Source organism: Tetrao urogallus (genome assembly GCF_951394365.1).
Source record: "Tetrao urogallus genome assembly, chromosome: 1".
NCBI classification, from domain to species: domain Eukaryota; kingdom Metazoa; phylum Chordata; class Aves; order Galliformes; family Phasianidae; genus Tetrao; species Tetrao urogallus.
In genome coordinates this window covers 51,072,153-51,087,290 of record NC_136813.1, presented here as the reverse complement: position 1 = coordinate 51,087,290, position 15,138 = coordinate 51,072,153, and the positions used below count along the sequence as shown (strand labels likewise).

The window sequence follows — 15,138 nt, the reverse complement described above, 5'->3', positions numbered from 1 at the left end:
CAGAGAGAGGATCTTCTAACACGGGAGAGACAGAGAGGAGGGAGAGACACAGAGAAAATGAACGGTAATGCTGAAGTGAAAGGCACCGAGAGAATGATGTGAGCATGAGCGTGAGCTGCAGACACTGAGCAGCGGTGGAGCTGGAGATGCTTTCATAGAACAGTGAATGGCTCCAGTGTGCTCCATGGTCCTCACTGCTGTGCCTGCACTTGGCTGAGTCACGGGGAAGAACAAAACTGAAGAGCAATGAGCTCTGATGCTGGGTAGGGAGGTTTGCCTAACTAAACATTTCAACTGTTTGAACTAATTGTCAGCTAAAAATTATTCAATATCCGTTTATAGCAAGTCCTATGCTTTAGGGAAAAACGTGAGACCTGGTTCCATGCTGAGCTCTTCCACCTTTGCAGGACTTAAGGGCAGAAAGAGCAGAAACTGCACCTGCACAGGAGCACCATGAGGCTCAGCAGTTAGTGTTTTCTTACAGGGAATCATTTTTTGGATAAAGTTTCAGCAACTCTTCTGCTAAAATCAGGGGCAGTTTCACAAACTGAACACTATCTGTCCTTAGCTCTGAGTCAGGGTGTCCCCTCCAGAGCAGTAAGGAGTTGGTACCTCTGGGCTGCCCGGGAGGAGAGGTCAATAGAGTTTTAAGGTCCCTTGCACCATCTCCATTAAGCACACACTTCCATGTGATGCTTTCACCTCTTCCACTGAGTGCACACTTCCACATGATGAGAACCATGACAAAGCAGTCTGAGGTCCCAGCGGTGTCCCTCTGGTGCAGGAGGGACACCCACACACCTCAGCCTGAAACCAACAGGGCCCTAAGAGTCTTTCCTTTCACTATGGGGGAAGTCCAACTGTGGCTCTCATTCACTGAGCGCTGGGTTAAGGAACGTGTATCAGATGGACACAGCTGCGATCAGGGAAACAAGAAAGGTATTTATTTTGAGGTAAAAAATGCAAAAAAACCAAAAAGCAGATGAGACTGAGACTGAGCAATGAGAGAAGGTTCCAGAAAGGATGGCTGGGTAAAGAAACAGAAGTTAGTACTACATATAACCAGACCTGGCTGCAGCAGATAGAGACAATATCCTTTCAGCTCGAGCAATGACTTAATGCCTCTATAAATGACAGCATTAAGGCCATTTGATCCGCTTTAAGTTTTAAAGACCATCAGCACTTTTTGGGCAGTTCTTCCAGAAAATTACTGCTCTAATTGATTTTAAAAAGATGCACTAAGGCAGTGAAGCTGTGTGCCTGGACTGACGAACTCGTGCTGCCGTTTGAGGTACAGGAGCAGTTTAGCGGTGCGCCTGCAACGTCCCCGAGAGGAAACCAAGGAACACTGCACTTCTTTAAGGAGGAGCAAAAAGGAAATTGTCATTGGAGAGAGTGTCTGGAGCTGCAGCGCAGATAGTTCTGAGGCCGATACCTCCACAGCAATACTAAAGTCGATCATTGAAACGCTGGTATTTCTGTGCCAGCAGACGTGCACCGTAGTGTTGCCACGGTGTGGTGACTGACGCTCGAGTGAGGTGCGGGATGCACTGAGGTCGTCCTCAGATTCCTGGTCTACAGTAGTTTCATCAGGAGACTCTATGAAATGCAGGGAGAAAGCATCTTTCTTCTTCTATGCAACAACATACGTAATTGGAAAAATTAAACAAATCAAATCTGGTCACAATGTGGTGAACCAGTACACTTTTACAAACAGTTTTGCAGAGATGCTCACTAGGTTATTTTTACATCTTTCTGCCAAAGACCACCGTGTCTGGTTGGTGTTTTTAATGCCTTACAAGGACAGGCACTGCCCAAGTCTCGTAAAACACTTCCTGACATCATTATGCTCAAGTCACTTTTCTATTCAGTGAAACTTTCTGCTAACACCAGTAAGAACATTACAGTGGCAGACACATAAATAAATGCATCCCTCAACTTCAAATGCATTAACCTGACTTGTGGACAGCATATTTCACCACTCTGCTTAGAAGCAGTCGCCAACTGTACCGACTGAAATTAACCAAACCTCCTCTCCAGCATTTACTTACTGTTGTCAGGGGGGCTGCTGGCCAGCAGCTTGGGGGCGGGGTCGCTGCTTTTCTCTGCCAGGTCTATTGCCATCTGAATGTCCTCAATCCATTTGTCCATTTCAGCGCGGGTACTGACAATGAAAACTCAGGTTTTAATTACTCTCATCCAGGCTGAAAGCAAGCTCGAAGAAACAGTGCTAAGTTGAGCTTCCTTTTAATTGAAATACACAAATAAAGACCTGAGAAGCTAATTGCTTTTCAAATAATTTAGCTTTGGTTCTGCCTTGCACAACTGCCACTCTATTTTGTCTCATTTGCTTTTTTATTTTTTGTTTTGGCTTTCTGTGGCTTTGCCGAAGAATATGCCTTGGAAATTGTTTTAGGAGCAAATCCCAACAAAACAACATCTACTGGCTCACCTTCCTGTTCACACCACAGTGGGAAAGCCACAGAGAAGGACAGTTTACAGTTCAACAGTAACTACGTAGGCTGTCTCCATCAAATTACCTTGCCGCAATGATTATGGACTGCTGTTGACCTCGCAATGTTAGACAATGAGGAACCCCCCATTCCTCTTCACTGTCTTCAATCTGAGAGAGAAAAATCAAAATACAATCAGACTGTAGCAAGTAATTACTACTTAAGCTGGAACAGTGAACTGAGCAAACTCTTACCACTGGGGGGCAGCAAGAGGTGTCGAGAGAAAATAGTTACCTGTGATATTGATTATCTAACAGTATGAAGTACATACAAGAACATGGGAAGCTCCAGGGAAAATACAGGGGGAAACTGAAGTTTTGAAACTAGAAAAAAAATATTTTCTAAATCATACTGCAAGAAGAGGTAGTGCTAACTAGGTGCTACTGAGCTTAAACTGCCTATTTTCAAGGAGAACTGCAAAAGGGCTCTGAATGACGCACTGCTGCCTGCAGTCTCCCACTACCTCAGCTTTAAGATACATGGACAGAAATGTTAGGAAATAATTTTTCCACAGAAATGAAATCATTGCTAATGATTAATTGCCTCCAACAGTGTGCCTATGAGCAATTGTGATTAATTACTGGAAAGAACCGTGGTTCAATTTGTGATTTAAAAAAATAAAGGTACAACCTCACAAAAATTATTCTGCATTACGAGGAAGCTGTCCCCCCAGATGTCCTTTTCCATTTTTGCCATGCAACAACCTTTGCACAGAACATTTCAAGACCACATGCTGAACCCAGCACAGACCCACCAAGCACTGTGCTTTGCCTCTGCTGAAACTGTAGAACAAACCCACAACTTCTCTGAACCTGAGAACAACCCCTTGCTACTGCTCTCACTCCACAAGCAATGGAGCAAGCAATTAAGATGGGACCTTAAATGACCAAGTAAGCACGAATACAAGCTCTTACAATACTTACCGTCATGCCATACAGTGGCAGATGCCCATGGACTTTAAACTGATTTGATGCTGTCAGGCCTCTACTTGTGTACAATAAAATATCATTAAACTAAAAAGCAAGAAAAACCATTATTAGAACTACGTAAACATACACATAGAAAAAATAATCATCAAAATAGTAAATACCAGAAAACTAATGAGTACTGGCAGTCCTAATGCATGAATCCAAAATCACAGAATGGCCCGGGTTGGAAGGGACCTCAAGGATCATCAGGTTCCAACTCCACTGCCACATGCAGGGCCACCAACCTCCAGATCTGGTACTAGACCAGGCTGCCCAGGGCCCCATCCAACCTGGCCTTGAGCACCTCTTGAACATCCACAACCTTTCTGGGCAGTCTGTGCCAGCACCTCAGCCCTCTCTCTGTGAAGAACTTCCCCCTGACATCTAAACTAAACCGTCCCTCCTTGAGCTTAAAAACATTCTCCCTTCTCCTATCACTATCTATCGGAATAAAATGTTGATTCCCCTCCTTTTTATTATCTCCTTTTAAATACCGGAAGGCTGCAAATGAGGTCTCCTCACAGCCATCTCTTCTCCAAGCTGAACAAGCCGAGCTCCCTCAGCCTGTCTTCACAAGAGAGGTGCTCCAGCCCTCTGATGATCTTAGTGGCCCTCCTCTGGACCCGCTCTAAGAGCTCCATGTCCTTCCTGTACTGGGGGCCCCAGGCCTGGACGCAGTACTCCAGATGGGGTCTCATGAGGGCAGAGTAGAGAGGGACGATCACCTCCCTGCCCCTGCTGGCCAGCCCTCTTCTGATGGAGCCCAGGATACCATTGGCCTTCCAAGGTGCAGGAGCAGACTGCTGGCTCATGTTCAGTTTTTCATCCACCAAAACCCCCAGGTCCTTCTCTGCAGGGCTATCCTCAAGGAGCCCTTCTCCCATTCTGTATATGTATCTGGAGTTACTCCAACCCAAGTGCAGAACCTTGCACTTTGCTATGTTGAACCTCATGAGGTTCATGTGGGCCAAGCTTTCGAGTTGAGGTCCTTCTGGATGGCTTCATTTCCTTCTAATGTGTCAACCTTACCATTCAGCTTGGTGTTACTGGCAAATTTGCTGAGGGTTCACTCAAGCCCATCAACGATGTCATTGATAATATTGTTATAATATATGTTATATATAGTATAATATAATGTTGCTATAATAATAATATAAGTTGAAGAGTAAATACTGGCTTCCACACTATCCCCATATTACCTGTTGCTATCCCTGCCTTCCTTCCCAGCTAATCTCAGGCATATTCCGATAATTTTCCATTTCACATCTTCTAATATTTCATTTCTTTTTAATATCTGGGTCAAAACTAACAAGGCACAGCAGTAAAACCAAATAAAACATTTCACACTCTGCAGCACTGTGAAGTAGAGGAAGATCAGCCTGTTTCATCACTGTTTTTTTTTTCTGATTTGTGTGGGAAGATAAGAAAGCGTGGCCTCAAGAGAGAGATGTCTAACCTTACTCTTTAGTTGGCTACCTCACACTCCACATATTCAGAAAGAAGCTGCAAAACCTGCTTCAAAGTAGATGACTTTAGGCAATTATCAAATGTTGAGCTGCATTATGTTGTGTGCTGTTATCATACAAGTGGTCAGTCATCACTGGCCATGGTTAAAAGAGGTTCTTCTCAAACATTACAGATGCATCAAGAAAATAATTCTTTGTGGTAGAAAGCATAACTCTCACTACAGTGTTGTACAACCCAACAGCAATAATTCATGAAGTGATACAGACTGGCCACTAGAGGGGGATTTAATTTTGCCAATAATTACACACGAAGCTGGAGTCACAGAATATTGATTCGGGCTTTTATCTCCAAAAAAGATTCTGGTGATTAAGGCAGATGAAAGACTTCTTTGACAGTGTGGGTAACTGCCAAAAACTAAGACTGACTTAAGAGTCGTGTCTTGATCTATTAACATTTTATACAATATCAAGGAATCATTTGGTAAGAACAACAGTGGTACGCAAGAAAATAAGCAGCGCATTCACTAGGCTCCCATTCTAGTGCCTTTAAAGCTAGAGCAAAATCCCACCAAGACAAAACTGCTGGTTTTTTGTTGCGCTCATTTGAGAGAGTAAATATTGAATGTTTCATAAAATCTAGCATGCTTACAAGTTTTTCTGGACACAGTGTTCCCCTTTTGCCCACAAGAAGCCAAGGAAGAGTTTTCCTCTCCTGCTGCACTTACGCTTTCATATTCTGCCCCATACCCCTGGACTGTAAAATCCACTAACTCTACTGGGCATCCCAATCCCCCTGCATCAATGGCTGAGTCACAGCAGTGCTGGGTTCCTGGGAACAAGTCAGTTTCCAGAAGAGAAGAGAGGAGACACCATCCTGAAAACGGGGTGAGGAAAAATGTCTCTGAAAGAGTGGTGAGGGACTGGAAGGGACTGGGCCACCCAGGGAAGGGGTGGAGTAACTGTGCCTGGTGGTGTCCAAGACATGTAAGTACAGGTGTAAGTACAGAGAAACATGGTTTAGTGGGCAATATTGGTGGCAGATGGAGAGTTGGACTAGATGATCTTAGAGGTCTTTTCCAACCTTAATGATTGTATTCTATTCTACGATCCTTCCTAGTGCAGGAATTTCTCAATCTATCTCCAGGTAAATGGGCTGGAACTGGACGGTTTGTGGAGAAACGTGGCTCTGTAATGTGTCCTGAGAGCATTATGGGGATTATTTTTTACATCACCAGGAGTTACTCTTCATCTTCTTTTTGGGATATGTTCACTAACCCTGGTGCCACTTTCTTTTTTTTTTAATGACTCCGCTTTTATTTAAGACCGTGTTGCTAGGAAGTATTATTTTAACATGGTATTCACAGTGGCATATGAAAATAATAGTGTTACCTTTGTAAGAAGCAGTCACAAAGAGAGTATTGGTTTTGGACAGGAACATGTTCTTAACAACCAGTGAGGTCACGTATTATGTTGATAAACGACCATTTAAAAATACTGTAAATCACATTCAAGTTTAACAGTTTGCTTAATAGTTGCCTATAGTTACATTTCAATATATAAATAAAAAAAATGCCTTCTTGCTTACCAGGAAAAACATGCGTTGCTGTAAACCTTTTCCAGACAACTTACTAAGACTGCCCAGTCTAATGAACTCCTGTAGGAAGGAAATACAAAACAAATAGGCTTTTTTTTTTTTTTTTGCAAAAATGTTTATGATTTATTAATATGCAAAATTAAACATGACTACTTGATGAACAAATCAATGTCAGCAGCATAAAAAGAGGGAAATTGGTCTGGCAGCACGTGTTATCCTAGTGCAGTCTCCGTGAAGTTATACAGGGCATTCAGATCAAATTGTTAAGTGATGTTTAGGGGTTAAAGTAGAGGAAGAATAGCCCAATCTCAATTTTCAAAGGTCTGGGATTACCTGGGTTTGTTGTGAACTATAATGTAACCCACCTTCCCATGTATCTGAAACCCATCAAAACATCATTTTTCAGTCACTCCCTCCAGCCAAGAGATTTATATTTATTTATTACAGTCTTCTGAGGGTTGTTTTACTCCTATTGTGCATGTAAAAGGCAGATAAAGCACCAGAATCGCCTGCAGCTTAGCAACAAACTGGCTCTTGAAGATTAATCTATTCCGAGAGATGCTCCTTAGCCTTAAGGTTGCTCTGATGTGTCCAGTCTATCTTAAGTGAAAGTTACTTTAAGTAGAGGTGCCTAGAGAATGTTGTTCCTTCTATCACAGTAAGCTCATGGTGCCAGAGAGACCACTGGAAGCCTTTGCTGACCACCAAATCATACTAAACACAATCACTGTTTATGTTGTAATACCTAATGGTCACCAACGGCCTCAGCTTCACCACAGCCAAGCACTGCACGAGCTCACAGAAGAGCTGTGGGTCACTGCCATCTGCAAGCAGAACCGACTGCGGGATGCTTTACCACCCAGCACAGGAACCAGGATGGCAGCAACAGGCTGGGGCACGGTAAGGACAGTGGCTCCCTGAAGCCGTGTTGAGGACAGCTGATCACTGGCCTGGCAAGCATTTCTCCTCAGAGACATGGCATGGGGCCTCTTCTGGGCAGCCCAGCCAATGGCAGCAGTGGCCCGGCAGCACTGCATCCAGCTTGGCCTGCATCTGGCCCAGCAGCACAAAGCCTGGAGAACAGCAACCCACGGGCATCTGCCAGAGCCTAAATAGCCAAAATACCTGTGTGCAGCTCCCTTAAATAGGTAAATTCTTACATAAACACGAGCACAGGTGTGCCATGAGCAGCCTCTTGTATAACCCCACAGTAGCACAAGGCAAGGAAATGGCACTGTGAGCAGACCTCAGGCCACAGGGTGCCTTAAAGCACTGCTGCATTTGCAATTCGACACAAAACTCACTTGTTTTTTTTTTCCATCTATTTCACAAAATACATGAGGGGCAAGAACAGACTAGCAACGCATTTTCTGTTGTCGCAAGTCGTGTTTCTGTGTATTACACACAGAAGTCAGGGGAGTGGGGAGAAAAGCACTTTGACAACAGACAACTCTCAAGCTCGAATGCACAGATATATGTACACAGAAAAGCAGAAAAGGCTACAAATTCTGCAGAGGGCCACTTAAATAAGCCTCTGTTTTTAAAACAGTACAGCAGGAAAAATGGAAGCGACGTCCGTATTTTTATAACACAATTAAAAGTGTTTACTTAAGGCAACACTGTCTCAAAAATCATCGCCTAACATTACATGTAGACTAAAGAGACTGCTTGTCCTCAGGGTCATGAGTTTCAGAGCCAGGCATCGTGACCAGGCTGAAGGTCCTCCAGCACAAATGTCTTGCTTCTCTTTAATTTGCTATGCTTTAGCACTGATGATTGGGTAGGAAAAAAAAAGAGAGAGAAAAAAAGGCAGAAAGAAATGAGGAAATGCTCAAGCTCTGAATGCTGTGATAAATATTACATTTTTACTGCCTCCTGTAATAGACATTTGGAATTGCCTACAGCCATCCAAATCTATATATAAGATACTCTAATAAAATCTGCAAAAAGATAATAAAGATGATAGCTTCTTCCTGCTTTGAAGACTGCTGTTTTCTACGGTATTATTATGTTTACATACAACAGTTTTTGGTGAGAGAAAAATGTTCATATGAGGAAAGGCAGTTTGACAGATGCTCCTAAGAACCAGATTTCTAAAATACATCCAATGCTTTGAAATGGCATCACACCTCAATCACCATCCTGCTACTTACCCTTCCTGGGATCACCAGATTGTCAATGCCTATCAAGTCTTTCTTGAGTTCATGCAGCTTCTGGAAGTTCTCCATCTTTATCATATTGCCATGGAGCTGTGCCACCATTTCGGTAATCTCAGCCAAAGCAGCTAGAGAAACAAAACCATAAAATGCTTTTCATAAATTTACAAAAAATATTCAAAAAGAAAGACTTCTCTCTGCAGAAAGCAACTCGTGAGCACCACTCATCCTTGGGATACCCTTTTCCTTCACAGTGTAAACCTACTCAGGCAGACTGAAAACTTTATAAACTCTGAGCATCATCTTGTTGAGTGTGGACAGTTGTATAGTGAAGATACAGACCATTTTTCCATCTGAAAGTTTGCTCTACTTCAGCTACAGAAACTAGGGATACTCAAGTCAGTTTACAGCACCAATGAAGAGGTTCTACTATCTAACTAACGTAGGGAATTAGGCACAAAATCACTTCATCACTTTATCTTTTCTGGGGGATCAGCTCACAGACTGGCTCCCAGTGCCATCATGTACATGAGCACAATCTGGATACATTCAAAAGGATAGGCTATTTTTAAATAAATGTTAAAAAAAAACTACAAGGAAGAAAAAACCTCTGTATCACTGACAAGGCACCTGGGGTTGCTGCCCCTACCCATGCTGGTTTCTCCCTCTTCTGTCCTGGGAGAAGTCACAGAATCACAAGTTTACTTCCAAGATCAGAAGTGAGCCAGTTATGACAATGCTTATAAAACAAGTGTGGGTCCCAACAGACCGAACTTTTCAAACCCCATTTTAAGCAGATGCTTTCCAGACTTCAGTATTTTGATTATTGTTCTATGGTTACTTTCCATATATATATATATGTATATACATGAAGATTGGCATGAACATGTCCTGCAATAGTTAACCCTGGAAACACAGAATAATCCAGTATCACTTCAGTAAATGATGACCTCTATAGTCTTTGGAAGTAAAGACCTTTACTTCTTGAGCTCTTTCAGGCAGTAGCTACATTTAGGCAAGCATTTTGGTCACACAGACTACTGTGGCAGTTCTTATTACCACAGGTCAAGTTACCTCCATATTTTGTGCACTGCCTACATGGCTCTCCATGCACAGCAGCCAAGGGAATGCAGCCAGTCAGCTCAGCTAACACTGTGTAGCTGGGAGCGGCCACACCGAGCACAGCCCCCTGCCCACATCCTGCACTGAGTGGCAACCATGCAGGTAACAGTTATCTTCAAATGGAGACAGTACACAGTGGGATGGGATACCAGCATATAGAAAGAGGAAAGCAAATAAAAAAAAAAAAAAAAAAAAGAAAAAAGAAAAAAAGCAGTGACCTCAGACTACAGGAGGAGAATTTATTCACATTTAGAATAAACACCACCATCAAAAAAACCACCCCAATACGTTGGCAGCTTTGAGTTCCTGAAACAAATCGTGGAAGTTGTAATAGAACAAAGTGTCCACCTGGAAAAATAATATTCTCCTTAAGACTGTGTTAAGACACAACAACAAGCAGCCACGTGGGGTCAGATCAAGGGTTCACCTGGGCCAATACTCTCTGTTACCAGCAGATATCTAGGGAAAGCTGAGAATAAAATTTGCACATCTGGCATATCCTCCATGTTCTCTCCTAACTATTTTCAGCTTAAGGGACTTCCTGAACTGCATGTCGTTTCTGTGTACTTAATAACCCCCAGCAGATTTCTCTTCCAAGTGTTTGTCCACAGTGTGCCATAATGTGTATACAAGTGCAACTCTAATCCTACTGCTTCTGGTCTTCTGAGTGATTGATTTCGCAACTCAATCCTGTTTTAATTAGGCTGTAAGATAAAAAAAAATTGTTTCTACATGCATCTCTAACATTTCCCAGCTCTGGGAATTGATGTCTTATGCCTTGCTTACCTCTTGAATCCCTGAAATCTGTGTGGTTTGGTGGGTAATGTTTGCAAAGCCTCTCCATTATCTGTTTGTAGTGCATAAGTCTGTGTAAAGGTCTGAGCAGGAAGGTATTGAGAGGCAAGTAGCAAACTTTCTGTAGCTCAAAGTCCCTGCAAAAGGTCTCCAGCTTGCGAGAGTTCTTGATTCCATTCTCCAACTCAGTTAAAATCTCATCGTGCTTCCACAGGTGAATCGTCAGTTGCTTAATAGCCACAAAGAAAGAAAAAGCATATGGTAGAGCTATTAGCAAACACTGAGATGTGACTCACAACCGTTCACCCACACCTATACCAGAAAAAAATCTATCATAGCCATTGGGATTTTGCAAACAAAATCACTGTGCAACACAGTGGCTCTGATATGTATCTGAAAAGAAGAAATATCATGACTAGTGTGAAGTACATCCCTCATCCCCTCTGCATTCCCCATAAGACAAAGCACATGAGTGAACAGAGCTAACTGTCTCACATCAATGAGAAATCCAAAGGCAAAGAGATGACACAAACACAGCTCATACAAGCAAGAGCAACAGAGAGAGAGACAGCATGGACACAATAGCAGGAAACAAAATTGGATTTCATAGAGGATGCAGGTATTTAGGTGTGGCATCGCTTTGGTGCCTCTGAAAAACTGAGAGACAGGCAACTGGATCTCTAGCTTCTGTACCCCTATTATTAATGAGAAATTGCATCTCCTGGGATTCTGAACAAAATATACTGGAGTTGGCAGCAGAAATGGCTAAGTCAGAATGCTCCATCCTTGCCTTACATCCTCTACTGCTTAGTGCAGTTCATAACATGATCTCACTGGCAGTGGTAGTTATGCATCAGTGAGTGACTGAAGTTTGCAAGGAATACACAATTCCACTTAGATGACAGTACCACAGACTCTGCTGGGTCCCATCTAAAACAATTTAGCAGTTTTTTGGCTTTTTTTTTTTTTTTTTTCCTAACCAAGTAACACAAGGGTTTTGTTTGTATTTTGCAAAAGGTAAATAGATTCCTCAGGCAGCACAGAGCTTCTCTGAGCAGCTAGATAAGGTTTTCCAACACTTGGTAGAATAACATCCAGCAACAAAACAAAATTAAACGGGTATCCTGAACGGACTTCAGAAAACAGTTGGGCTTAATCTAAAGCTCCTGATTCTTGACACATTTTCAATCAATTCCCTTTCCCTTTGATATGTGGTATCTTTCCCGGAAATATCGTATCTCTGCAGGCAAGCTGCTTCCCCCATACACTGTGTATTCACCCTACAAAGATACTGCAGATCCTCAGGACAACTTCAGAGGCTGCCCATTAGTTATTTGTTCCTGATTTTCCTCCTGTGCTAATTAAACAAGGATTGTCAGTTTTTGGGTGTTTTAACAGGACTCATGACAAAGATATAGAGTTTTAACTAACTGTATCACTTTCTAGGCAGTTCCTAAGGTCAAACTGGGTTTTGCCCCTTTATTCCATGTATCTGTGCTTATCAGTAATAGTTCTCAAAGCAAATGGAACAAAATCCTCTAATGGGAAAGAGAACAGTGAAGGTGAAAGCAAGCCAGGGGGTTTACATTACATTGTATAGAATCCTTAGACCAGCTGCAGAGGGACCAGATCAGACAACCAAGGACAACACTTAATACTACAAGGTACTGAAAGCAGAAGAACAATTTGTCAAAAGCTTCCTGTGGTTCCAAAAACTGTATAAAGGTGTGCCCCTTTTGAGAGGAGGGGTGGGGTGTAGGAAAGCCCCCTGTGTTTCTTCTGAGGCATCCGAGTTGTGCCTTGATGGGAAAAAGCTGTTCCTATTTTATTGGTGACAAAGCCGTCTGTGTGCCGGGGGCTGTAAACCAGGATTTCTGTGTTCCCTTTTACTCATTCTGTAATGACTTCCATGTCACTTAACCTCTCTTCACATCCGTCTGTCCTTCTTAATGCCAAGCTTTACATATACTGCTCACACACGTTTTTTGGCTTTAAGCTTTAAAGAACTGAGAATTAACTGTTCTCATTCATTCAAAAAATTTTCATCTTACTTGGTGCTGTGGTGCACAAGTAGAAATTCTCAAAATCAAACCAGAACCCAGGTTAAGGTCAATGCTCCTGCAATATTTAAATACTTTTATTTGCATACACAAGTAGGAACAGTTGGCTTCTGAAGATCCTCTTCAGACATACAAATTCTGATGTGTTACTTGCAAGAATAAAGAACTGGGAACTACATTCTCTTCAACCACTGTGTTTGTTGTTCCAGTAATTAAAGGGAGCTTATAAACAAGAGGGAAATCAACCTTTTACATAGGCAGATAGTGATAATACAAGGGGGATTGGTTTTAAACTAAACGAGTGGAGATTTAGATTAGATGCCAGGGGGAAATTCTACACTCAGAGGGCAGTGAGGCACCGGCACAGACTGCCCAGAGAAACTGGGAGTGCCCCATCCCTGGAGATGCTCAAGGCTGGTTGGATGGGACCCTGATCTAGTGCTTGATTTTGCGGTTGGCAACCCTGCCTTTGTTAGGGGCTTGGAACTAAACAATCTCTGAGGTCCCTTCCAGCCCAAGCCATGCTGTGATTCTGACTGTTCCTAAATTTGGAGAGGGAGTTGAGGAAAAAGGCTGAGAAGTTTAGTCAGCTTGCAATTCTGCAATCCCACTGCTCCCCAAACAGATGATACTTCATCGAAGGAAACATGTATAGCATAAGCTTTGATTACAACTGGCAAAACCCAGCACAGCAGGCAAAATCACACAAAAATGAAATGCAGGCTCATCCTAATCCATGTGAAAACTTAATAGTTATGAGATCATTCCTACCTTCATACTCTGAATGTTCTTTAGCATAACATCCCCGATTCTTTGGTGACCTCCTTTAATGTGGGCATTAGAGCGGCCTTCCCTGTCAGCAACAGAAAGAGCACACAGGTTAGTCAAGCAATATAACCATTTGTATAATCACTTAAGGCACAGAAAGGAACCCAGCAGCTCATTTCTTTCTGGCCCTGGCCCTCTGCTCAGCAGCACGTGAGGTGTTTTCCAAACAGGACTCCTCGAGCCAGCAGGCCTGGCAGCAGCATGGCCATCACTTCACAGGATCAGACTTCTAAAGAGAATTGCCAAGGTTTTTAAATATATTAAAATATATTAAATATTTTAAATAAATGCCTGAAGAAAAAGTAAGGCGTCATGACACATGGACTTATAGCAGAAGGACTCCACTGTTAAAAACACCAAAAACAAGAAGATCCCGCTCTGAAAATCTTCCTGCTTTGTGTAAGGGACGACGGGACAGAACACTCTACCCAGCACCTGGGTTTGACTCATGAGCATTACATGCTGGCAGGGAATTAATTTTCAGTATGTCACTTTTGGTATTAGAACTGCAAACCACTCCCTCCCGGCCAGCTGTGCCTGGGTGGGTGCTGCCTCTGGGAGAAGCTCAGCTCCTGAAAAAGACATTTCTGCTCCAAACCCATGCGTGAGACAGGCAGGGATGCCGCACACTGAATGGATCCAAACACATCTTTGAAAGAACACAGGAGGAAAAAGCATAAGAACCAAACTGTTCCAATTAAGTTAGATTTTCCAAAGGAAACCAGTGGGGGGGGCAGTGGGGAGTGGGTAAGAGGAGAACCACTGCATCCTTCCCTTCCCAATTGCTAATACTGCTTCCAAGTTTCCTGCAGGGTGGCTTTTTTTCATGCTGTCCTTAATGTTTTAAATCCAGTGCAGTTCCCACATCTGCACACTGGGAGATCGATCTGCAGGCAGGGCAACTGCAATTCAGCCAAAGTAATGCACTACCATGGGAAAGAGCAGGAATACAAGCAACTTCTCAGTGAATCCAGGAATAACAGGACCTCTTTTTTGTGTTATCGCTGGTGGATATATTGGCTTTCCCCAATTTCTGGTTCTATGTGTGCAACAAAGGAACAAAAGGAAAATCAGATGGTAAAACTCTGCATTCCTCAGTATCAACATTAGCCAGAGAGGTCCCACACTCACCAAATCATAGAAGATACTGCTGTTGTTAGGAACATACTATTCACTGGTAAGACAATTAAAAAAAAACATACAATGTGTATATTTTAAATCTCTACATTATTCCATGAGTATATTCTGACGCATATTTTGTTTTGTAAAGATCCTTGGTGGATAACCTCCCTGTGAGCCCTTCTAACCAGGAAATGCAGAGGGCACGGCTTGAGGATTCTGTGTGGTAACATTCCCCACTTTGTCCTCTCATAGACAAATGGACTCAGCTGATAAACAAGGGGTTGCTCCATGTTCATCTAAACAATATCCAGTTTCATCATCTGTGTTTAATTATGTCCTATTGTGTTAAGTCCCTCAGGCACTCACACGCGTATGTAAACAAGAAAAACACAGTTCCCTACAGGACATTTTATGTTTTTCTGAAACCAAAGGTTATGCTGCGTAGGAAGTTGGGTTGTGTTAGTGATGACTGCAAGAAGCATTTCTAGCTTTACTGAATCACTACGTTAAAATA

General features: G+C 42.7%; 1 protein-coding gene across 5 annotated transcripts in view; it reads right to left on the bottom strand.

The window, feature by feature from the left end:
• FARP1 (FERM, ARH/RhoGEF and pleckstrin domain protein 1) overlaps positions 1–15,138 on the bottom strand; it is a gene marked incomplete at both ends in the record, with an annotated part of 162,282 nt that overhangs the window by 2,643 nt on the left and 144,501 nt on the right. For all 5 annotated transcript variants that reach the window (XM_079537932.1, XM_079537933.1, XM_079537934.1 and 2 more), the window contains 8 exons: positions 1,436–1,599; positions 2,052–2,164; positions 2,541–2,623; positions 3,437–3,526; positions 6,533–6,601; positions 8,695–8,825; positions 10,606–10,843; positions 13,446–13,527. In XM_079537932.1, the coding sequence (XP_079394058.1) occupies positions 1,436–1,599; positions 2,052–2,164; positions 2,541–2,623; positions 3,437–3,526; positions 6,533–6,601; positions 8,695–8,825; positions 10,606–10,843; positions 13,446–13,527 (970 nt within the window). The remainder of the gene's footprint in view (positions 1–1,435; positions 1,600–2,051; positions 2,165–2,540; positions 2,624–3,436; positions 3,527–6,532; positions 6,602–8,694; positions 8,826–10,605; positions 10,844–13,445; positions 13,528–15,138) is intronic.